General features: G+C 42.0%; 1 protein-coding gene and 1 long non-coding RNA gene across 4 annotated transcripts in view; one reads left to right on the top strand and one right to left on the bottom strand.

Moving 5' to 3' along the window:
* The first annotated feature begins 5,403 nt into the window (after positions 1 to 5,403).
* Positions 5,404 to 21,108, top strand: LOX (lysyl oxidase). Of its 3 annotated transcripts, XM_044263647.1 has the most exons (8): positions 5,404 to 5,469; positions 5,695 to 6,594; positions 6,937 to 7,045; positions 8,431 to 8,568; positions 9,962 to 10,118; positions 13,995 to 14,090; positions 14,446 to 14,561; positions 18,804 to 21,108. In XM_044263647.1, the coding sequence occupies exons 2-8, from the start codon at positions 5,970 to 5,972 to the stop codon at positions 18,808 to 18,810; spliced, it is 1,248 nt and encodes a 415-aa protein (XP_044119582.1). In that variant the 5' UTR covers positions 5,404 to 5,469; positions 5,695 to 5,969; the 3' UTR covers positions 18,811 to 21,108. The 3 variants fall into 3 exon arrangements, with proteins under 3 accessions (XP_044119582.1, XP_044119589.1, XP_044119572.1); XM_044263637.1 differs by lacking the exon at positions 5,404 to 5,469 and having other exon boundaries at positions 5,590 to 6,594; XM_044263654.1 differs by lacking the exons at positions 5,404 to 5,469; positions 18,804 to 21,108 and having other exon boundaries at positions 5,589 to 6,594; positions 14,446 to 14,565.
* The window catches only part of LOC122916384, a 32,447-nt gene continuing 18,509 nt past the window's right edge, over positions 9,152 to 23,089 (bottom strand). Inside the window, exons 2-3 of the long non-coding RNA XR_006386179.1 lie at positions 10,581 to 10,705; positions 9,152 to 9,379 (exon numbers count right to left, since the gene is read on the bottom strand). This is a non-coding gene — a long non-coding RNA (uncharacterized LOC122916384). The remainder of the gene's footprint in view (positions 9,380 to 10,580; positions 10,706 to 23,089) is intronic.

The raw sequence follows: 23,089 nt of genomic DNA, 5'->3' as shown, positions 1-23,089 counted from the left end.
GCAAGATGGTCTACATGAGTGGTATTCTAATAATAACAAAAAGAGAAAGAACTATGACTCTCAAAACTGACCTCAGGTATAGTTAGGAAACAGATTTTTATCTTCATAGCCCCACCAACATCTTCCTTCCATTCTGCTTCTATTCTAGACACAACATTAACACTCTCAAATGTTCAGAGATTTATTCCTTTATAGGGGAGGGAAGAAAAAAAAAACCACCATGGAATGTGAATTAGGTTGTTAGTACTTTGTCATCTTGTTCCTCCAGAGCCCCAAAAGAAAGCAGTTCACCGGGGCACCTGGGTGGCTCAGTGGGTTAAAACCTCTGCCTTCAGCTTTGGTCATGATCCCAGAGTCCTGGGATCAAGCCCCACATTGGGCTCCCTGCTCGAGCCTGTTTCCCGCACCGCCCCCCCCACCTGCCTCTCTGCCTACTTGTGATCTCTGTCAAATAAATAAATAAAATCTTAAAAAAAAAGAAAGAAAGAAAGAAAGAAAGCAGCACACCTATGGTGAAGTTAAAACAGAGAGATGACTAATGGTTGGCTGTAATCATTGCATGTGATGGGCAGATGAAGACGCCCTTGCTTAGCATAACTGTCCTCCTAACCTCTACCCCACCATCTCAGAGGATCATATCCAGGTTATAGAAAACTCAGTGACTTCCAGGGTTCTATGGCAGTGAAGCTGAATCCAGGAAGAGTCGAGGGGCAGGTAGGCCAGGACGTGGACCAGGGAGCATGTCAGGATATCCATTAGAAGCAGGAATGACCCCAGTACACGGCACGACATGAAGAACAGTTTCTTCCATCAAGCCCAATCTAATCACTTGGACTTTATTTGGGGGAGTCTTGCCAAGCGGCTGACCCCTTATTTTTGTGGTCAACACCACCAGCTTCCTTTGAACTCTGATTCAGGGAATTGCAAAGAGCCATTCTCCTATGCTAAGTTCATCTCTTCTCATATTTCCATTTCATTATAATGGCTACTACTATTTACTTAATCACATATGAATATGCAGAAAGACACTAGAATGGAATATTTTTCAATTCCCTATGGTTCAGTTCCACATTTCCATTCCCTAGGTGGCCCAAGGGGATGGGTAACCAAAGAAGATATATTTAAAATTCATTATTTCTGGAATTCTTCTACTCAGTCTGTTTACAGAATTTTTTTCCAGCCCATTCTTGACACAGTGTGTACCAACTGTCTACTTTTTATATTTGGATGAGTACCTGGAAGTGGTATGTGGCAGGAGACAAGAATGAAAACGGAACACAAGAGCACTGTAAACTTGAAGACTAGCTCACTCTTCTCCTCCATTTTATTCCCAGTAAATGAGTTCTAGTTCTTTGTTTCACTGTTACCATTCCTGAAATAACTTTTTTAAATGTGCTCCTTATTCATGTCTCAAGTCATCCCCCGTGTGTTGATGTCATACCTTCCTCTTTTCTCAATCATTTCCCCCTACACACCTCTAACTTCCTATGTCCTTAGTTTTATTTTCTGTGATGTTTCCAAGCTACATGGCACCAAAACACACAGGAGCACTGGTCTTTACTAACGAAGAGAGTCTGTATGAGCTTCCTGATCCCCAAAGAAAGAATTAGGCTCAGCCTGGAGTTCTTTGGTGTTCCGGCCCTGGCCATTCAATTGGCATTGTTCTAATGGTTTGAGTTTCCTGCATAATTCAACTTTCCACTTCTATGAATTATCCCACAACTATAAATACTATTCACAAATGTCATGAATGTAGCCTTACGACAAATTCCACTTTTTGGTCAATGGGCCAAACATTGTTTCAGTTTAAATTTTTGATATTGAATGAGTTGCTTGGCTGGCTCACCAGGTAGAGCAAGTAACTTGGGGTTGTGAGTTTAAACCCCACATTCAGTGTAGAGACTACTTAAAAATCAAATTTAAGTAGTGTCTGGATGGCTTCATTGGTGAAGTATCTGCTTTCGGCCCCATGTTCAGTTCCTTGCCCAGCTGGGGGTCTGCTTCTCCCTCTCCTTCTGTCCGTTACCACCACCCCGCACCCCCCATGCTCTCTCTCTCTCTCAGAGAAATAAATAAAATCTTTAAAAAATTTTTTTTAAATTAAAAAAACTTTTGATAACAATAGTCCACAACCTAAAAAAGAGAATTAGTCTCATTTCAACACTCTTCTTCATATGGTCTATACTGCAAAACTGTCCATGAAAAGAAAATCTCAAGGTCAAAGTGGAATCAGCTCTGGCTCTTACCAAAGTTAAAAAGCTAAAGGTATTTTGACACAGCTGCCATTGTTGTTGTTGTTGTTATCTCAGTGTTGATTAGAAGGAAGTACGATTTCTCCTGTTTTGTGAATAATAGTTTTGTCATTGCACAGACAGCATGATGTGTGGCTCCAGTGAGCGTCTCCTACAATCCCCCCGTGTGGTAGCCATATGTTTGTTTCAGCTGGCTAAGTCTTAGGCCAGAGAGAGTTTAGAGAAAGTGGAGGAGAGAGAAAACCAACTAAACATCTCATTAGGATGGGTGACAAAGAGTAATGTGTTTTATCCCCTGAAGTACTGTGTATGTGCTTGAAAGAAAATACATACTGCATACCACTACTGTTCTAGTAATTTATACTCTGATAACACATTTTTAAGTCTGTCAGAGCAAATCTAAAACAAATGATAAACCTCATTCAGCTATAAATTCTGCAAGTGAGGGAATCAGTTGACATTCATTGAGTGTTCATGCGTGTAAATCAACAGGATGATTGATGTACTACATTTCAGAGCATAAGTGTGATCAAGAGACACGTGTAAAGCAAAATGTATACTGAATTTCACTGAAAAGAAGTATGTGAAAAGGGAAAATAGCAGTCCGCAGACTCTAACTGACACATAAAATAAGAACAGATTTTTAAAGTCCAACTAAAGACATTATTTAATGAAATATTAATGATCATAATGCAACATTATAGTGGATAAATGGAAAGTTGCTGGAATTACTGAGCCATTCACAAAAATCAGCAGCTTTACAACTAGGAAAAACAGTTTGGAAATAATTTGAATTAATCCTTGAATCTTACAGATAACAAAGAGTGAGGGAAGGTAAATCAGCTGTTCAAAGATACACAGCTAATTTTTTTTTTTAATTTGAGCACCAGGGTGGGAAACAAGGGTATTCTATCCAGCATCCAGCATAAACTTTCTACCCTCCCATTAGGGGCTGCTCTGGTCTGCCAATCTGACAGTGTCATCTCCACAGAAGAGACCATCCCTTAGTAATGTGTGGTCAAGCACTAGCAGTTACGGGATTCTCTTTCTGGGGAATGAGCTGTTCATGGGCAGAGGAGAGATGAGAGATAATTACATTCTCTCCCTTCCTGCTTCCCCTATCATTTGGCCTGTCCATCCAAATTATATACACCTGCTTCTTTTTTGCTCTATCTTCTCTTAGTGGGTTTGGAGACATTGAATACTTGAATTTTAAATTACATGGAAACTCTATAAAATGTCTCTTTCTTTTTTTTTTTTTTAAGATTGTATTTATTTATTTGACAAAGAGAGAAATCACAAGTAGGCAAAGCAGCAGGCAGAGAGAGAGGGGGAAGCAGGCTCCCCGCCAGGCAGAGAGCCTGATGCAGGGCTTGATCCCAGGACCCTGGGATCATGACCTGAGCCGAAGGCACAGGCTTAACCCACTGAACCACCCAAGTGCCCCATGTCTCTGACTTTCAGACAGAGATGGGGCACTATTCACCGGCCATCAGTGAGATGTGCACTTGGATTTTGCCTTCACCATATAAGCAACAGATTTGTCAATCTACTGGCAAGCTTCCATCTGCAACTCTTCTGTTTCTAGGAAGCTGTGTGGTCATGGGGAGAGCAAATCTAACTTGACTCAAAAAGGGCCAAACTCATGGTATCACATGCAGAATCACGAGATCTGATTAAGTGAGATAACCAATCACAAACCCCCTCAGTATCAGTCTGGGTTCTTAAAGTGCAACCAACAGCAATTGACTTTGACCATGTCAAGTCACAAAGGAATTCAGTGGAGAAAAGGAAGGAAAAGCTGGGCCATCAGGTCTTGAAAGGCATGGATCTGAAACAGTGTAGGGGGAATGTGTGTAGCAAGAACTCATAGAAACTTTTTTCAGGGGCAGGAAGCACAGGTTCCAACATTTCTGAGCCCGGTGTCCCATCTGCTCATGATTCCAATGGTAGGGAGATGGTTTGATGAGCAAGCCGGGATCACATTGCCACTGCTTGAAGTGACAGAAGTCTCATGAATGCTCAGTCAGTCCCACCATGCATTTGGGTAGGGGAATTTTCCCAAAATATGTTGTTCTCGCTAGAAAAAAGGGAAAATGGGTGGTAGGCATTCAAATCAGCAGCTGTCCACCACATCATCAAAAGGGGGTGATTAAATGCGGGGAGTCGGAGGAAAACACAGAGAGGTGAATAATGAAGTCTCTCTAAAGACAACAGCCCAATGATGAGACCAATAAAAAGGTTATTAAAATCTGGTTCTGAGTCATGGTTTTAAATCAGGCTAAAGATTTTTTTTTCTTCTTTGAAATGCTTCCAACACTGCCCCAACTGGTATGTGAAAAATGGGTCCATTAAGCATCTCTTTGCAGTCAGCATTACCTGCCTCCCACCCATCTTGGGCCCCTGATTCTCCTCTGGCCCCTCCCACTACCTTGTCCTCACCAGAAACTGAACCCCCAGGCTGCTTACATCAGAAGATCACTCAAACACCACAGGATGTTTTACTGACTTTTCAAAAATTTAACAAAGAATGATTTAAATTGTTGTTGTTGTTGTTGTTGTTGTTTTTAATCCGAAGGTAAACCTCCTCCTTGGATGTACAATGAGAAAAGTCATGTTAAATGCTCCTTTGAAGCTGTCCTCTGAGTGTGATCCTAGCAGACTTGGTATAGCCTCCTTTATTGAAATGTCCCTGTAGATAATGTGCAGATGAAAGAGAGTTCTCCTCTTCCACTCAGAGTACAAATCAGGCCGGCATTTTGAAAAAGAGACAGGTTTATCCATCCCTTCAGTGTTAGATGGCTTTGTTCCCTGTAAAATTTCACTTTTGGTTATTAAAATATTCACTGTAGGAAACAAATTTGTAACCCATTTCTCATATTACCTACACACACAAAAACAAAATTTGATATCCTGGGGTTTATTTGCTGAGGGCGCTTCCCATAAAAGCGAGTGAGTATGCATTGGGAAATTTGTCTGGTTAACTCCTTATGGATAAACGTTAGTCACAAGCATCCCTCCCCGCCCCCCTCCCCGACTCTCGCCCCCAGCACCCTCCCCATCTCCCGACTTCCCGCCTCTCCAGGGCTGGTGACCTAATAGCATTTTTCTTCATGCATATTTTGGCGTCGCCCCATGGCCTGGCTGCCTTCGCCTGTCTGAGTCTTTTGAAATTCCTGCATGTTCGCCCCAGATTAAGCCGAGTGTGTCTCAGGATGTGTGTTCCGTTTTGTTCTTTCCCCTTAACGCTCCCTGTGCAACGTGTCTGGGGGGAGGAGGACAGGACGGGGAGGGAGGGGCAGAGGCGAGGAGCTGTCCGCCTTGCACGTTTCCAATCTCATTACGTGAACAAATAGCGGAGGGGCTGCCGGGCCAGAACTGCTTGTGTAACTTTGCAAACGTGCCAGAAAGTTTAAAATCTCTCCTCCTTCCTTCACTCCAGACGCTGCCCGCTCGCCGGGGCCACCGCGCCGCTCCCCATCGCCTTCCAGAAGGACTGGGAAAGAGGAGACAGGCGGGTGCCACGTCCCAGCAGCTGCCTTGACTGGACGAGGGTCTGCAGCCCACCCTCGGCGTTGCTTGTTGGGACTGAGATACCCGCGCTCCGCCCGCCTCCCCGGTTGAAGATTTCTCCCTCCCTCACGTGATTTGGGCCCCGTTTTCCTTTTCTCCGACCAACGACCTCCCGGAGTGGGGACAATCAGGCAAAAGGCAGCGATGCGCTTCGCTTGGACCGCGCTCCTGCTCGGGCCCCTGCAGCTCTGCGCACTCCTGCGCTGCGCCCCGCCGGCCGCTAGCCAGCAGCAGCCCCCTCGCCAGCAGCCGGCGGCTCCGGCCGCCTGGCGCCAGAGGATCCAATGGGAGAACAACGGGCAGGTGTTCAGCCTGCTGAGCCTGGGCTCTCAGTACCAGCCGCAGCGCCGACGGGACCCGGGCACCACCGCCCCGGGCACGGCCAACGCCGCAGCCCCGCAGCCGCGCACGCCAATCCTGCTGCTCCGCAACCGCACGGCGGCAGCACGCGAGCGCACTGGAGGCACGTCGGGGGTCGCCGGCCGACCCAGACCCGCCGCCCGCCATTGGTTCCAAGCTGGCTACTCGCCGTCCGGGGCCCGCGATGCTGGGGACTCGAGAGACGGCAACCGGACGGCGCTGGGAGAGCGCCCGGCGCTCAGTAACCTGCAGCCGCCCAGCCGCGTAGACGGCATGGTGGGCGACGACCCGTACAACCCCTACAAGTACTCCGACGACAACCCCTATTACAACTACTATGACACGTACGAAAGACCCCGGCCTGGGAGCAGGTACCGGCCCGGATACGGCACCGGCTACTTCCAGTACGGTAAGCACCCCCAAGTCGCAGGAGGCAGCCGCGCACCCCTTCTCCAACTCTGTGGCTCCCCAACGTGGCTGCCTGGGCGCGGCAGGCCTTAGTCCCCGCTGATCCGATCCCTCCCCCTGCGCCTGCCGAGGCAGCCCTGGAATCTGGTGCAAACCGCGCGCCTGGCCCCTCCTGCTCTCTTTCCACTTTGCTCTGCAGCCCTGGGCCTCCCCCGGTCTCCTGCTTTCTGTAGCCCGGTTGCGTGAAGGGTGAAGAGTGAGAGACATGAAGGGACCCGGAGCTGGGGGAGGGGGCACTGGGCTGTCTCACAGCCACCTCTTCCCATCGCCTCCTGACGTTTAGGTCTCCCGGACCTGGTGCCAGACCCGTATTACATCCAGGCGTCCACGTACGTGCAAAAGATGTCCATGTACAACCTGAGATGCGCTGCAGAGGAAAACTGCTTGGCCAGGTACCGGCTGGGATCTCCGTGGCCTGGCTGCCCCATCTCGCTTCAGGCGCCGTTCCTGTGCCTGGTTCTGATCGCTCTTGTTCCACGGAGACAGGAGTTGGGAAGTGGGGCAAGAGCTGCGAAGTGGAATGTGGTCTCCTGGGCTTGCGGACCTGGATGGAGAGTTAACATTCTGAAGATTTCTGTGGGTTCTTTCTTTAAAACTGTGACACAAATCAGGGAGATGGGGGCAAACCCTTATCCTGGAGAACTGGGATCTCACGCTCTTTTTCCAAGATCCTCAAACCTTGGAACCAATGGTTTCCCATAACTTTCTATTAAAGAACTGTACAATAAGGTGGAAAAAAATATTGTAATAGAAGAGCTTGTTAATGACCCCTTAAAAAAAACAGAGGGCTAACTTGCCAGTGGGGCACCCCTCTTCAGCAAAGGTTAGGTTTTCTTCTTTTGTTTGAGGCCACAATTTAACTTCGTTGTTTTGGTATTACTTCAGCTGGAATAAGAACATAAGCAAGAGCTTTGTTTTTCAATCAGTCCTAAAATAAAATCATAGCAGTTTGGGGGATGGAATTCTCTGACTTTGCTCCTGGGAAACCAGCAGAGGGAGCAAAAGATGTTTTGATAGGTCTCATAAAAAATTTTCAAGTGGAAAGTGAAAATACTCAACAGTATGTGAATATATATTCACACAAAATATTTTAGAAGGGACAGAGTAATGTTTATCTGTTCAGCTGTAGAGTTCTCCCACTCTGACCCTTTATAACTGTCAGGCCGAAGGAAGAGAAGAAAGCTGAACTTACCATTTTTATTCCTTGCATCACTCGCTCCCTAGGATATTTTTATAGTCATGCCATTGTTTTCAAGATAGCGAAGTTACAAAATTATTTATCTAATCTGGGTGTACACTTCTAGAATTATTTCCCCACTTTATATTTAGGAAAGTGTTTAAAAAGAAACCTATTGCTGAATTCAAAGTTCTTATTAAACACAGGATTTTTTTATTATTTGGGATACTTTCTACTCATTCATGTGGTTAAACAAGAAATTATTATAAATACAGAATTTACTTATCACATGTACATTTCTAATGCCAATTTTATTACGCTTTTTCACATTTTAATTGCAGATTTCCATAGTTGTCGTTCATTCACTCATTCAGCAAATATTCACTGTACTCTGGCCACTTGCCAGGTGCTGTTCTAGTACCTGGAAATTCAGCAATAAACAAAATAAGCAGAATGCCTCTTGCAACTGATAGTCTAGTTGGAGGTGGGAGGTAATTGCCATTAAAAAATGGAAAAGGAAAAAAAAATGGAAAAGGTTTTGCTTTTGTCTTCAGTTAATATCCTGTGAAAGTAATAATGTCTTCTTTTTCAAAATCACAGCTCAGCATACAGAGCAGATGTTAGAGATTATGATCACAGGGTGCTGCTAAGATTCCCCCAAAGAGTGAAAAACCAAGGGACATCAGATTTCTTACCAAGCCGACCGAGATATTCCTGGGAATGGCACAGTTGTCACCAGTAAGTGGATGGGCATTCTGGGTACTTCTGAGTGTTTTCCTTTTTCAGAGAGTTCTTGATATATAAATGCAAAGTCTTATTTCTAGAATTTTCTCTGTGTAATGTGACAACATCAAGGGAGTCTATTTTTAAGAACATACATCAACTACCAGATCCTGTTTTTAAAATGTTCTAAAGTTCTAAATGTTCTAAGTTAAAACCGCTGATAGGATACAGCAATTGGCTTCACTAGAATTTTATTCCGATGTACTACAGGTAAGATTTCTAAAAAAGCTTGTTATAGACAAAATCATCTATAGTTAGCTAGCATTTAAAAAAAATTTATTGATTTGAAAGAGAGAGAGTTGAGGGAACCAGTGGGAAGAGGGGCAGAGGGAGAAGCAGACTCCACAGAGAAGGGAGCCCAACATGAGGCTCAATCCCAGAACCCTGAGATCATGATCTGAGCTGAAAGCAGATGCTTAACCGACTGAGCTACCCAGCTGCCCTACTTAGCATGTAATAAAAACCACAAGTACTTATCAGAAGGATTCATACACCAGTCTCAAAGAAAGATAGAGATGATATACTCCATGAGCTGAGAAGGACCTACCTCTATATTTTAAAATGCCTGTGTCAAACCCAGGGTAATTTTCTGTTCTGTCCTAAATTTAATGATCTCTATATAAAGTGATTCTATAATTTGCCTTGGTAACTTGCCTAGGAATCCCGGTAATGTCGGGAAATACTGATGGATGTCCTGAAACCTTCTGCAACTGGAGCCAATTTTTTCTTGTTCTTCCCTCATGTGAGAAGATACACAGCTCAGGACCTTAAATGAAATGAGAAAGGCAGATATGAACACCTAATTTTCTGATAAAATAGAATTATTTTGTATCTAAATAGAAGTTTATACTAAAAAGTTTATACTAGTATAAACGATGTGGGGAAAACATAGCAGTACTTTTCCTTTGCATTTTAGTAATGGTTTTACATTTTTTAAAAATCTCACAGAAACGTCCCAAGAGTCATGTGCTCTTCTTTTATTTGGAATAAAACATCAGGACTTCCAGCCAAAAGAAACAGACTAGAGAGCATATGGCAGGTTTTACTTAAACACAGATCATTTAGTGTCTATTTATACTTAATATTCAAAGATAAAACAGGGTGGAATAGGAAAACAAAGTACTCAAAATAAGTCTTTTTTTCTTAGAAGCAAAGTTAAAGGCTTACAAGTTTGATAGATGGTCCTGGGGGGAAAAAAGCCAGCATGAATCTGGCTTTAAGAAGATAAGTGGGATCTCACTTGTAATGTGGAAACAAGTGTGGGAGGTTGTGGGGGAAGTCATCTAAAGTCCTCATGACTTTCTCTGTGTGTTACTGACCTGTGTCTCTGTGTTGTGTGGGACATCAGACATTATCACAGCATGGATGAATTCAGCCACTATGACCTCCTTGATGCCAGTACCCAGAGGAGAGTGGCTGAAGGCCACAAAGCAAGTTTCTGTCTTGAGGACACATCCTGTGACTATGGCTACCACAGGCGATTTGCATGTACTGCTCATACACAGGTGGGTTGGCTCCCTGACCTCAGGAACCCACAGGCTTCAGAGAGAAAACAGTGTGGTCTTCTCTTTTTCTTTCCTCCTGCCAGTCCTATATAAACTGTTTGATGGAGGGGGTCATCTCATCAAGATGGAAAATAATTGGGAAAGGGAAGCTGGTTGCTTGATGATTCAAATTATTATCATTAATGTATTTATTTTTAGAAAGGGTGAGAAAGGACAGGGAGGGGCAGAAGAAGAGGGAGAGAGGGAACCTCAACCAGGCTCCAAGCCCAGAATGGAGCCCGACTTGGGGCGTGATCTCACAACCCTGAGACCATGACCTGAACTGAAATCAAGAGTTGGACATTTAAGTGACTGAGCCACCCAGGCACCTCAAACTCAAATTATTTTTAAAGAATTTCATCATCATAGAAGGTCAATGTGCATAATCATTGTGTTCTACAGTGAAAAGCAGAGGTTTAGTACCTGAGTAAATTGGATTGGTTTCCAGTATCTGCACTCATTCTGTACTCTTTAATTGGCTTGGTAAATAATGCTGAAGACACTTCTGTTTTCTCACCTTCAAAACCATTCTTGCCTCCAGTCTTAAGCTAGAGAGAGAATGGTGATTGGGGTTAGCCAAAGAGAGAAACTAAGTTTCTTAAAAAGCACTTTAAAACCGGTTTCTTTTAAGCATGCAAATGGGAGCAGAAGGACACAATTTCTTTCTCCATGCATATGTAGTTAAACCTACAGTATAATTGATGTCAGATGTCCTTTGGATGGATTTTTAAAAATAGTGCTGACCTAAGCAGTGTGTATGTCTTATAATGGGAAAATGTGTGTCAGTTAAAAGCTATGCCAGTATTTCCATAAGAAACCTTCATTTGTAAGAGGACATTATAATTTTTGTCCAGCCGAAATCTTGGCAAGGAGCAGTGAACGTACATAAGGCAGGGCACGAGGGGATCAGCAGCTGGCAGCTCGGGCAGCAAATTCCAGGGCTGTGTCAGGAAGCTTTTTAGTGACCTAAATGTTACCACTGCTTCTTTCTCTGAACTTAAAAACATCAGAGCAATTGGAGGGGGCAAGGTTCAATTCCACATGCTCTGGGGGCAGCACTTACTCTCTAACTAAAAGTTGATGCAACCTACCCACACATTACACATATGTGGGCAGAGAGATTCCCTTTCCACTCAGCGATCTCCATAGTGGCCACCCGCCTGGGCAGCGGCCCTGGAGTTTATTCTCTCCATTTAGAAAAAAAGGCACTCTAGGCAGCTTTTTGTTGAAGTATTTGACTTTATGTCTATAGGTATTTATGGCACTTCTGGTCTTCCAGTTCCTTAGGGAGACCCCATCTCATTTCCTTCCTTATTAATCATCTTCCATGTATGTCCCGTTTAACCACTGTTCACCAGGTCTTGCTTTACAAGTGATTGGCGTATTTATGTTTTTCACTAGACTGGTGTTTCTTGAACATGGACTTCATTTAAAGGGGCAAAACGACTCTCACAAAGCCCCAGTGTTGACTTAGAATATTGTATTACAAGGTTGTTAGAATGTATCCAAACAGAAAAGTAGATATAACTTCCTTAATATCTATACTTCCACAAAACTCCTAAGTTCTGAGCTAACAAATTTCATTGTCAACATATGTGAAACTGGAAACAGTTACAGTAACCTCACTAATTTAATGTAACCATCGGTTCTCTTTTGCTAAAACAGCTAGTTTAGATGGCATTGGCTAAGGCTCTACATTTCTTTTCTTTTCTTTTTTTTTAAGATTTTATTTATTTGAGAGACATGAGTGGCAGGCGGGCAGAGGGAGAAGCAGGTTCCCCACTGAGCAGGGAGCCTGACATGGGGCTCTATCCGAGGACCCTGAGATCATGACCTGAGCCAAAGGCAGAGCTTAACTGGCTGAGCCAACCAGGTGCCCCAAGGTTCTACATTTCATCTGTTTTTAAAGTTTGACCTTGGGGCGCCTGGGTGGCTCAGTGGGTTAAGGCCTCTGCCTTCAGCTCAGGTCATGATCTCAGGGTCCTGGGATCAAGTCCTGCATAGGGGCTTTTTGCTCAGCAAGGAGCCTGCTTCCCCCTCCCCCACCCCCTCCCCTACTCCTTCTCCCACCCCTCCCCCACCCCTGCCAGCCTCTCTGCCTGCTTCTGATCTCTGTCTGTCAAATAAATAAATAAAATCTTTAAAGAAAAAATAAAAATCAAGTTTGACCTTGAATATAGGACATGCCTGATTTTTTAGCAGCCTTAAAAATTCTCATTACTTGTTCGCTAGTTCAAATAATCAAAGTTAAAACTTAAATCCTGCCAGCTGGAGTACCAATTTCAGCACTCTTTAAAGCTCTTTTGTTCACATGAAGGTAAGATCAGCATTGTGGTGTTGTTTAAAGTTTTAAATACATAGTAGCTCATCCAATGGAGGTATTACAAAGCCATGGGAGGCCGGAGGACTTCTTGTTAGCCACAAGTAGCAACATTTAAGATAGCTAATGCTTACTGAGTATCTAATATGTGCCAGAATCAGAATTAATGTGCTGGTCCCAGAAATTGAAAAATCTTCATATGGTTCTCCCCACTGAAGCACAGGTACTTTTGAGGTTGGCCTCTCTGTGTTATTGTGTGTTGTGTGAGAGCACAGGGCTGTGCCATTCTTCCCCAATCCAGCAAGAGCCACACAAGCACCACTAGAATATGCTCAGAGGATTTTGCCATCTCTTTGGTGACCAAAGTGATCTTAAACGCCAAAGAAATTTTGGGAGCCAAAATGAAATAGCAATAAGACTTAAAATGAGTCTAGCATATGCTTTTAAATTTACTTTAGATTAGTATTCAAATGGAAATACAACAATTCAAACTTCTCCAGAAGAACTAATGGAATCAAGAAGATACCTACAGACTCCAATTTGAGCACATTTCCCCAGATTGTAACTTTCTGGAGAACAAGGACCCCATCTTACTGGAATTTTTCTCTTACCTGCCTGTAGAAGGCACTCATTTCCTTACTGAAGTGAGTATCTTAGCAAATGGAGTGATGTGGTGGTATTCATTTTCTGAGGCATACATTCATCCCTTTAACTCAATAATGTCTTTCAGTGGCAATGTGTGAGAGAGAGAATAGTGTGGCTGGGACCCAGGGACCCTGGGCCCTGAACATCTAAATGGAAAGCCAGCTCAGCCACTTACTAGCTATAATATCCTTGAGTGACCTGATTGACCTCAAAGTGACTCGTTTTCCTCACCTGCAAAATGGGGATAAGAATAGCACCGATTTCATGTACTTGTGGAAACTGAATTTATAGATGTAACATGTTTAAAACTGCTCCTGGCACATGCTGAGTACTTTATCAACATTAGCTACTCAAAAATGCAACAAAGACGCCACCCTCAGGGAGTTTCTCATCTCTAGCAAGATAGATTCTTAGACGGTAACATTATAATACAGAGCATTAGAGAATAAACACTATACAATCGGGGCATTCAGAGTAAAAGGAAGGTGATTTCCAAGAGAAAGTGGGGAGGATCGTACTGAGGTCATGAGAGACAGGTGGATTATTACAGGGCCTTTATTCCCAAACTGGTGATATTCTAGAATTTTGATGGAGGCCTATTCTGTCCCTTAAGATTGTATTTCTCACTGGTGATTGATGACACTTTTAAGAAGCTAGATATACTACTACTTATATTAGTCCTGTATTTTTTTTAGCTGGAGGTGCTGTAAGGCTGAGTAATATATACTTCTCAAAGGAGATGCAATATAAATATAGTTTTATGTCAGACTCTTGTAAGTACTAACTTAAAGTTTAATTTGCAAATGATAATCATATTCTTTAATATATTCTAACCATATGCCACCTTTTTACATTTTCAAATTTTGTTTTAGGGGTTGAGTCCTGGCTGCTATGATACCTATAATGCAGACATAGACTGCCAGTGGATTGATATTACGGATGTAAAACCTGGAAACTACATTTTAAAGGTAGAGACCTTTGAAAATAGAAACCTTTCATTTATTTTGACTGCAACTCAGTGGGCTCCCCCTTCTGAATTCACTGTTAAATAATCACGATCCTGCAACCAATTCTGTCTCCCTAGAAATATTTCTAAACCAACCTACCTATAGGAAAAAGATATTTTAAGGAACTTGGGGGAGAATATAGACCTTCCTTCTATAACTTCTTCAGAATTTCACCACTTCCCTTACCTTTAAAATCCCCTCCCTGCTTCATCTAGTTGAAGCATTTCCTTGTTCTAGCCCTGTGGAAATGGGAAGAAATTAACCAGCAAACACTGCTGATGAAATCTAAAATGTGGATGATGTCTACATTGCCTAGGTCAGTGTGAACCCCAGCTACCTGGTGCCTGAATCGGACTATTCCAACAATGTCGTGCGCTGTGAAATCCGCTACACGGGACACCATGCGTATGCCTCAGGCTGCACAATTTCACCGTGAGTCCTATTCTCCTAGCTTAGTCATTCTCTTCTCAAAGAGTTTTAGTTCACTGACAGGCGTTATACATATGTCTGTTTCTTTTTTCTTTCTTTCTTTCTTTTTTAAAGATTTTATTTATTCATTTATCTGAGAGAGAGACAGTGAGAGACAGTGTGAGAGATGAGGGGGTCAGAGGGAGAAGCAGACTCCCCGTAGAGCTGGGAGCCAGATGCGGGACTCAATCCCGGGACTCCGGGATCATGACCTGAGCCGAAGGCAGCTGTTAAACCAACTGAGCCACTCAGGAGCCCCTCTTTTTTCTTTTTTTAAGTTAATATTTTTATTTTTATTTATTTGAGAGCAAGAGAGAGAGCAGAAGCAGGAGGGGGCAGAAGGAGAGGGAGAAGCAGACTCCTGACTGAGCAGGGAACTTGACTCAGGATTTGATTCCAGGACCCTGAGATCATGACCTGATGGGGGCAGATGCTTAACTGCCTGAGCTGCCCAGGAACCCCTACCTGTGTCTGTTCCCATTATTACTGCAGTTTCTTGTAAAATGGTCTGTGCTATCACATAATTAGAGCCGATCTTTCTTTGCTGATGCTAGAAAAGGGGATGGCGTGATGTACTCAGGTTTTTATCAATCTAAAGCTTAGCTTCTAAGATAAGACATACACACAGAACACACTGTTTACCCCAAAAAGCCCGTGTGGTGGCTGAATATGTAAAGCATGCGATACGCAGTGTGGATGACCTTGTGGGATCCCAAACAGTTGGATTTCCTGTCTCTCTGCCAGCCTCCATGAAGCAGCTCTGAAGACATTCCTAGAGTTCTTTCAAGTGTCTTTTGAAAATCACTGCCTTAAAGTACTCTACTGAAGAGGTCAGACCGCCCGTTCCGTAGGAACCAAGATTTTACCAATTCAAGTTCTAAAACCACAAGTACTAGAAAAATACCCTATACAAAGGAGGGGTGTGTGGAGGTCCCTCCACTGTTTGCTTAGCCCTGAGACCCTTCTGGGAATAAAATCTTGGAGGGAATCCCAGCATGTGAATATTAACAGGGGTGATGCTGGGTTGAAAGTAATGGAGCAAAGTTAGGTAGTTTGATTGGCTTGTCTCTGTGCTCCTCCCTCCTTGAAGCCCTGTCTGCTCTAGTGTTGCGGGATTAGCGAGCCTAACCACCTGTGCCCCCTGTGACTGAGACCAACCATGAAAACACCTTTAGAATGATACTGAATATACATCAACATGGGAGGAGCACCAGCGCCTCTGGGGTCACGTGGGGACTTGGCACAAAGCTACACCAGCAACTTAATACACATTTCTCTTGGACACTGGTTGGCCACACGTCAATCTGTAGTTTGTGGGACTGCCCAAACTCACCTCAGCCTGGTTGTGCAGGTTCTTCCCCACCCCTGGGCTACTGGCTGGGGGTAGGTGAGGCTTCCATAGAGCAGTCCCTTTTCCACAGACATGGCCATGCACTGTGGCTTGGGCTGCATTCACCTCAGAGGGAGCCGTTTCCTTCTTCCATAAAGGAGCTGAGCCTGTGCTTGGCAAGTGTTATCACAGCTTTAGGGATAGACGCAGCCTATGACGGCAAAGGGACAGCATCGAAAAAATATGACCACATATATCCTTCTGAACGTGCACACCATGCAGAAAACCTGGCTGGGTTTATGGCCCCTATTGTGTGGAGCTGATCAAAGTAGAAATGCAAATCCTCAGCACATCAGTGTCATTGAAGCTAAAATAAATGAAAATAATGTCAAATACATGGATTAATTAATTTCTCTTAATTTTTAGGATTTCTTATTCACTCATTCTCTTTATTCATTGGCTTTCTCACTTTTGAGCTATGTATTTATTGAGGTCCTACACGAGGTATTCAAGAGTGAGGCGAAGATAAATATGATTTCTGACCCCTCCCTGTCCCTTGTAGCTGTATTACACCTAGACTCTTGTCTATCACTGCAACCCTGGGTTTAGGCTGGCCACTGTGTAGTCTCTTATTCAACACTCCAACAGGAGACAAATGACCCTCTGCTTCGGGGAACTTAGGATGAGGAAAACTGAGGGGCTGAGAGAAATACACATAAAACTGTAATAGAGAGACACTATGAAAATTCCATGATTGGTAAGATAAAATGCAGGGGAAACAGAAGGACCTCTAGGTGACCCCCGGTCCAATGGCTGAGAACAAGTCTGGAGACGTGACTCTTGTGGCATAGAATGTTCTTGAATGGAATCTACTGAATTGGATATCGCCAGGTATTTAGAATAAATAAAAATGATTACATTACTCCAGCACAAAGTTGTTCTTTTTGTTTTGAAACCAGTTGTTACTGACTGTAACTATACTGCAAGAGGGGTTGAGGTAACATTTTAATAAGCCATATGGATCAGATGGAAATATGGGAATGAAAGGACCCATAGTGATTTGTAATCAAATAACAAGAACCACTCTATGAGGTGGGAAAAAATAATAAGAGATGTGCAGAGACCTTGAGAGGGGAACCTTTGCGTTCAGGAGAATGATGCCTGCCTCCTTTATTCTGACCTTCACTTCTGGTCTCCCTTGCTAAGGATCAGCATTCAGAGGAAGGAGACGTCTCCTCTGGCTGACATTTGGGAGTGGCTCTAGGACAGCATTGAGCTGGGCCCTGAAGGCTGAGGAGGACTGCACGGAGGGTGGCAGGGGGAGCAGCTCAGGAAGGGAATGCCAGGAGGAATCAGCACCACCGGCAGCGAGAAACTGCAAGGCATATTTGGAAAACCAAAACTTCTAGTGTGGCCAAGGAGTTAAGATTTGGGTGAAAAGGATGGAAGAGTAAGTTGGGACCTGATCAAAAGGGAGCCTTGACGAGCAGGCTAAGAAGTCTGAACTTCAGTCTAAAGGCCATGGGGAGTCTTTGAAGCTCCTTGAGCAAGGAGGGTAGCTTGCCTAAAGCTGTGTGGTCAGTCTGGTGGCTCTGAGAGCAGCCAGCCTATGATTGCTTCCCTTGGTGATGTTATTGTACCTTTTTAAGCCTTCAAGATCTATCATACCTCAGTTCGCTTAATGTTTTCATGCTAATCACGTACTGGAGAACAATCTACTGATGTGTAAAAACTACCCAGGAGGACAGCGTATACCTTTGATAGATCTACTCTGCCTCTTTTTTTTTTTTCTTTTTTCAAAGATTTATTTATTAGAGAGAGAAAGAGAGAGTGAGCACGAGTGAGTGCCCGGTGTGCGTGCATGTGCGCTGGGGGAGGAGCAGAGGGATCCAGAGAATGTCAAGCTGACTCCACACTAAGCATAGAACCCAGTGCTCAGTCTTTAAGCCTCTGCCTCTGGCTCAGGTCATGATCCCAGGGTCCTGGGATAGAGCCCTCATCAGGCTCCCTGCTTAACAGGAAACCTGATTCTCCCTCTCGCACTCCCCCTGCCTGTGTTCCCTCTCTCGCTGTCTCTCTCTGTCAAATAAATAAATAAAATCTTAAAAACAAAACAAAACAAAACACAAAACCCAGTGTAGGGGAGGGATTTCAGGACCCTGAGATCACGACCTTAGCGGAAAGCAAGAGCTGGATGTTTAACCCAGGAGCCCCAGCTCTCTCCCTCTTTTTCCTCATTGTCAACAAAACGTATGAACTGAGGGACTGTGACCCAGTTCAGTTTTATGACCCTATGATTTAAGATCTCCTCTCACAAAACCTAATATTTGGAAATCACTGGTTTATGATTTGGAGTGCTTAGTTTTTTTACATAGGGATCTATGATCACAGTATAAAAACCATATTGGATTGGCTGGCTTTGACTCAGTCTCTGCCTATTAAGGCATCCATCTAGGTCCAAAATCGCCCTGGGAAAGGAGTAACTTGAGATGGCACAGAGGCCAGGGACCTGCTTCTAGATGGATACGACCCAAACCATGGAGTAAACATGCTCCATGTAGTGAACTCCTCTGGACGGGGCTGCTGTTCCTTTAAGTCCTGATTTACTCTTGATTACTTCAGAGGCTGTTTCTTTTAACTCTAAACATTAAGTCTGTACGTATCAGGCATACACTTTCTGCAGCTAACAGAGTCACTTCCTTCAAATCATCGTTAAAATAATGTATTAGTGGGTAATTTCATAGGGTGACTACTGCATAGGTGGAGGAAAACTGCTACAGATTTTTTTTTAAAGGGTCCACGTTAAACTTGTCTACTGTACTCATTCATAACATTATCAAGTTATTAATTTGTCTTATTTTGTTTTCTTAATCTAGGTATTAGAAAGCAAGCCAAAACTCCCAATGGATCAATCAGTGCCTCGTGTTCTGAAGTGGGAAAAAATAGATTAACTTCAGTAGGATTTATATATTTTGAAAGAACAGAAAACAACAAAGGAATTTTTGTTTGGACTGTTTTATAACAAAGCACATAACTGGATTTTGAACATTTAAATTGGCATTACTTGGGAAATGTTTAATATTATCCATATTATTTTGTGAATGAACAGTGTTTCCATTCTGTAGATGCACACTTTGGCTCTTTGATGGATATCCAAATTTCTTATGCTCCTTTGGAAATTATGGTGTAAAAAGGAAAATAACATTTTAGTGAATGAGCCAAAATTACCATTAACTGAAAATTTTCTTAACTTCAGTGAACCATAACAATAACTGCTTGTATTTGTCTTCGCATAGATTAATTTAGAAAGGAGGCTCCTACTGTTCAAGTAGATACAGACACATTTGGTGCTGAGAAAGGAATAAACATTACCATTGGTGTCAAGAAATATTACTATATAGCAGAGAAATCGCAATATATGTACTCAGATAGTTACATCCCTATATAAATTTTTATGTTTACATTTTAAAGTTAGTAAACTCCTGTCTTTCTGTTTAATGTACAATTTCACTCTGACTTAAGTCAGCTTTTGTTTCAGAAGAAATTAAGAAACTGAGCTGCCCAACTCCAGTCTGACATTCGTTGATGATCTCTCAATTCTTTAATTTTCCTATGGGCAGAGACCTTGTAAGTGGCATTCTTAAAATCACCATTCTGGGGACTGGTGTACGGAGGACAATTTTGTCTATGGGAAGTCATTCTGATGATAGATGCAATATATTTAAAGAAACTATGTATGCGCTTAAGTAAGTATAACAGTTAACTGAAAAATTTTCCTGGTTGACATAAAAATCATACAAACAAGTCCCCCAAACCACAGCTGTCTCTCAAATACTTTAAAACATTAATGAAAAATACCTTAGGATTTTCAACTTGTCTACATTTTTTTTTAATGTTCCTCTTTTAAATGAAGAACGCTAAAAAATATTTGAATAATCCAGAATATATAACATAATATCTGAATATCGGAACATTATCAGGTCATCCAGGACTCAGTAATATATATGTATTTTTTCTGTGTTGTCTGAAGTATAAACCAAAAAGCACGTAACATTACATAGTTGAGGTGCTGGTGCATAAGGGGGAAAAAATAACTTTCTGTAAAACAAACAACTATGCTGCATAATGAGACAGTTGTGATTTTATTTTAAAACTGTGAAACCACGTGCCACAACAAAATTTGGAAAATTGCCTTTTTTCCCCCCCTAGTTCCAAAAGGTGCAGAGAGAAATCAAATGACACTTTTAAGTTAGTGGTGCTTAGGCAGAAGTCTTCCTACATCACCCAGTATAAAAATCTCAAGTGAGAGATTTCTAGTTTGGTAGAATTTAAAATTGAGTTGGTAAGCCTGTATCATACATCACAGAGTTGTGAAGTCCACACCAACTACTAGGAGTCGTTTCGCACTCACTAGTGCCTAGTGCAGCAAGGGGGGCTAGAGACGGACAGTCGTCCAGGGGTGGAAGTCAACCTCATCTGCTGGGGCACATACTGACCAATGGAGAATGCAACTTGATAGAGACCCAGAACTTCCATTGAGCTGGTATTTGAGCTATGGAGTAACTTCTTTGATGTACCTCTTTGCCTTAAGTTGTTATTTAGTTTTAAGACTGTAGAATGATCCTTTCAAGTCATAGTCTTTCCTCATAGAGATATTTTAATATACTTCCTTAAAAAACAAAAACAAACTACACAACTACTGTCAGTATTAATACTGAGCCAGACTGGTATCTACATATTAGGGCCTATCATTTCATTGAGATTCTCACCCTTGTAAAAATGCTATAACAGCCTTGGGACACATATGAGAAGACATTTGCTATCATTCACTGAGCCTTCCATCTGTCTGTCCACCCATCAACATTTGAGGGTCTGATACATGTCAGGCACTTACATGGTAGGCCTTGGGATATTTAAAAAAAGCAAAAACAAAAACAACAACAAAACACACAAAAAAACACCCCATCTCCTAACCTCAATAAGTATAAAAAAATGTCATTCTTACCCTTTAGGTTCACCTTATGTCATTTTTAACAGTTATAAGTACATGTCTAAAAATTTTCTATTTTTAGCACTATTGTTTTTCATGACCATATTTTATTTTAAAAAATAAGTTAAAATAAATAGTTATATGCATGTATGTGTTACTAATAATTAAAACTATGTTTTAAATCCTTGAAATGTCTGCCTCTTAAATATAACACCTACTATTCAGTTGATTTTGAAAAAAAAAAATTCAATTAGGAGGCTAAAGATTCTTTCTTATTCCTTATGTAAATATTCCTTCCTTCTACTACCCCTAAACAATCCCAAACAACTCACAGGTATTGATTTAACACTTGATATTTTTGAACCTCAGGGGATCTCTCCTCTGAATAACCATAAAAACTCTCATATAATGATTAGCTGGTAAAAGTCATCCATTAATAAAATTTAAATAAAAACCCCAATCCAGTCTTACCAAATTCCACATAAGATATTTTTATAATAGGAAGTAGAAGTAAACCTAAGAATGTTGAGTACTGAAAAGGGACTGGCTTTTAGACTAACAAAGACTCTGAAAAAAATGGGATAAATAGGAAAATAATTCATTGACTCCTTCCATATGCCATTTTAGCAGTTTCAAAACTATTGAGACTATAGTCTGGATTAAAGATGTCTCTGAGGCTAGGATTCAGTCTCCCCATAGTACTATAACATGTGAATCCAACTATCCACAAGAATTCATTGCCCTTTTCCAGGAAATCTTTATATTTTTACATAGTAATTTTTTTTCACAATCTCTATCATCTAATTATTTACTAAGTATTATTTGTAATAATGAACAATTTTTTTTCTCTCTGAAATCTCATAGGAAATTCACACTTACAAACATCCCCAATATTCAGATTATGGAACAAATGCAGTGCACTAAAATGACTGTGGCAGATGAGAATTCATCTTTAGCAAACTTTCTGAAAATATAGACAATATTTTGTTTAAACATAACTTGTTTTGATCTTAACCGTACTGTCACTGATAAGTAAAAATTACCCCTTTTCTATACTTTTTATGTTTAGAATTCATATTCACAATCAACATATTCAATCAATAGCTCAATTTCATTCCCAACTACCAAAAGTCCTGGGCCACTTTTGAACACTTAAAGCATTTCGTTTATCCTTCAAACCAAAATGGTGCTGAGATATTTCAACTTGAATGTAAAATGTATTAAGTCTTAGCTCACAGGTTATAAACTTTTAAGCAATATATAACTGCTTGCTACAAACTAAGTGACATGTGATCTGGTATTGTAGTGTTTTTAATGAAGTTTTACTTTCTTCCAAAAATTTCAGGTAACCTATTTGTAAAACATATGTAACTTCTTTGAAGAGCTCTTATTTTAAATGCCCAGACACTGGCTTTATATTCTTCTTTACACGCTCACATTCTTTTATTATATGCTTATATTATGGATTGCAAGATATGTAAAAATGCCTTGAATAAATGATTTCAAGTGTCTGTAGTGGTCATTTGTTGTTAAGTATAAATAAATGATAGGACTTTCATTTTAGGTTAAACTCTTAAAACCACGTCTGTGGTTGGTGGTTTTGCTTAACTGCTTTTTGTATCAATAAATTGTTTAATGAGCTCACATAACTCGAAACTTATTTTTGATGGGTAAGAATCTAGCTGATGTTTCTTTCTTCTTTTTTTTTTTCTTTTTAAGAGAGGGAGTGGAAGGTAAAGATGGAGAGAGAGAACCCTAAGGTGTTTAGCCGGATGTGGGGTTCAATCTCACAACCCTAAGACCATGACCTGGGCTGACATTAGGAGTTGGATGCATAACCGACTGAGCCACCCAGATGCCCCTCTAGTTGATTTTTTTTTTTTAAGATTTTATGTATTTATTTGACAGAGAGAAATCACAAGTAGATGGAGAGGCAGGCAGAGAGACAGAGAGGGAAGCAGGCTCCCTGCTGAGCAGAGAGCCGGATGCGGGACTCAATCCCGGGACCCTGAGATCATGACCTGAGCCGAAGGCAGTGGCCCAACCCACTGAGCCACCCAGGTGCTCCCTAGTTGATGTTTTAAAAAGAAACTCATATATGAACGGATCCTAACCGCAGTCACCATTACTAACAACATCTAGGGATGGAGAGCAGGCATTAAGAAAAGAACC

Source organism: Neovison vison, chromosome 1, assembly GCF_020171115.1.
Source record: "Neovison vison isolate M4711 chromosome 1, ASM_NN_V1, whole genome shotgun sequence".
NCBI lineage: Eukaryota > Metazoa > Chordata > Mammalia > Carnivora > Mustelidae > Neogale > Neogale vison.
Note: the sequence above shows the minus strand (reverse complement) of the source record. Positions and strands in the feature narration are given on the sequence as shown.

Coding starts and splice junctions, on each gene's coding strand:
- LOX (XM_044263647.1), top strand. CDS start 5,970: ATGCGCTTCGCTTGGACCGCGCTCCTGCTCGGGCCCCTGCAGCTCTGC. Junction 7,046..8,430: donor GAGGAAAACTGCTTGGCCAG/GTACCGGCTGGG, acceptor TCAAAATCACAG/CTCAGCATACAGAGCAGATG. Junction 8,569..9,961: donor GAATGGCACAGTTGTCACCA/GTAAGTGGATGG, acceptor GTGGGACATCAG/ACATTATCACAGCATGGATG.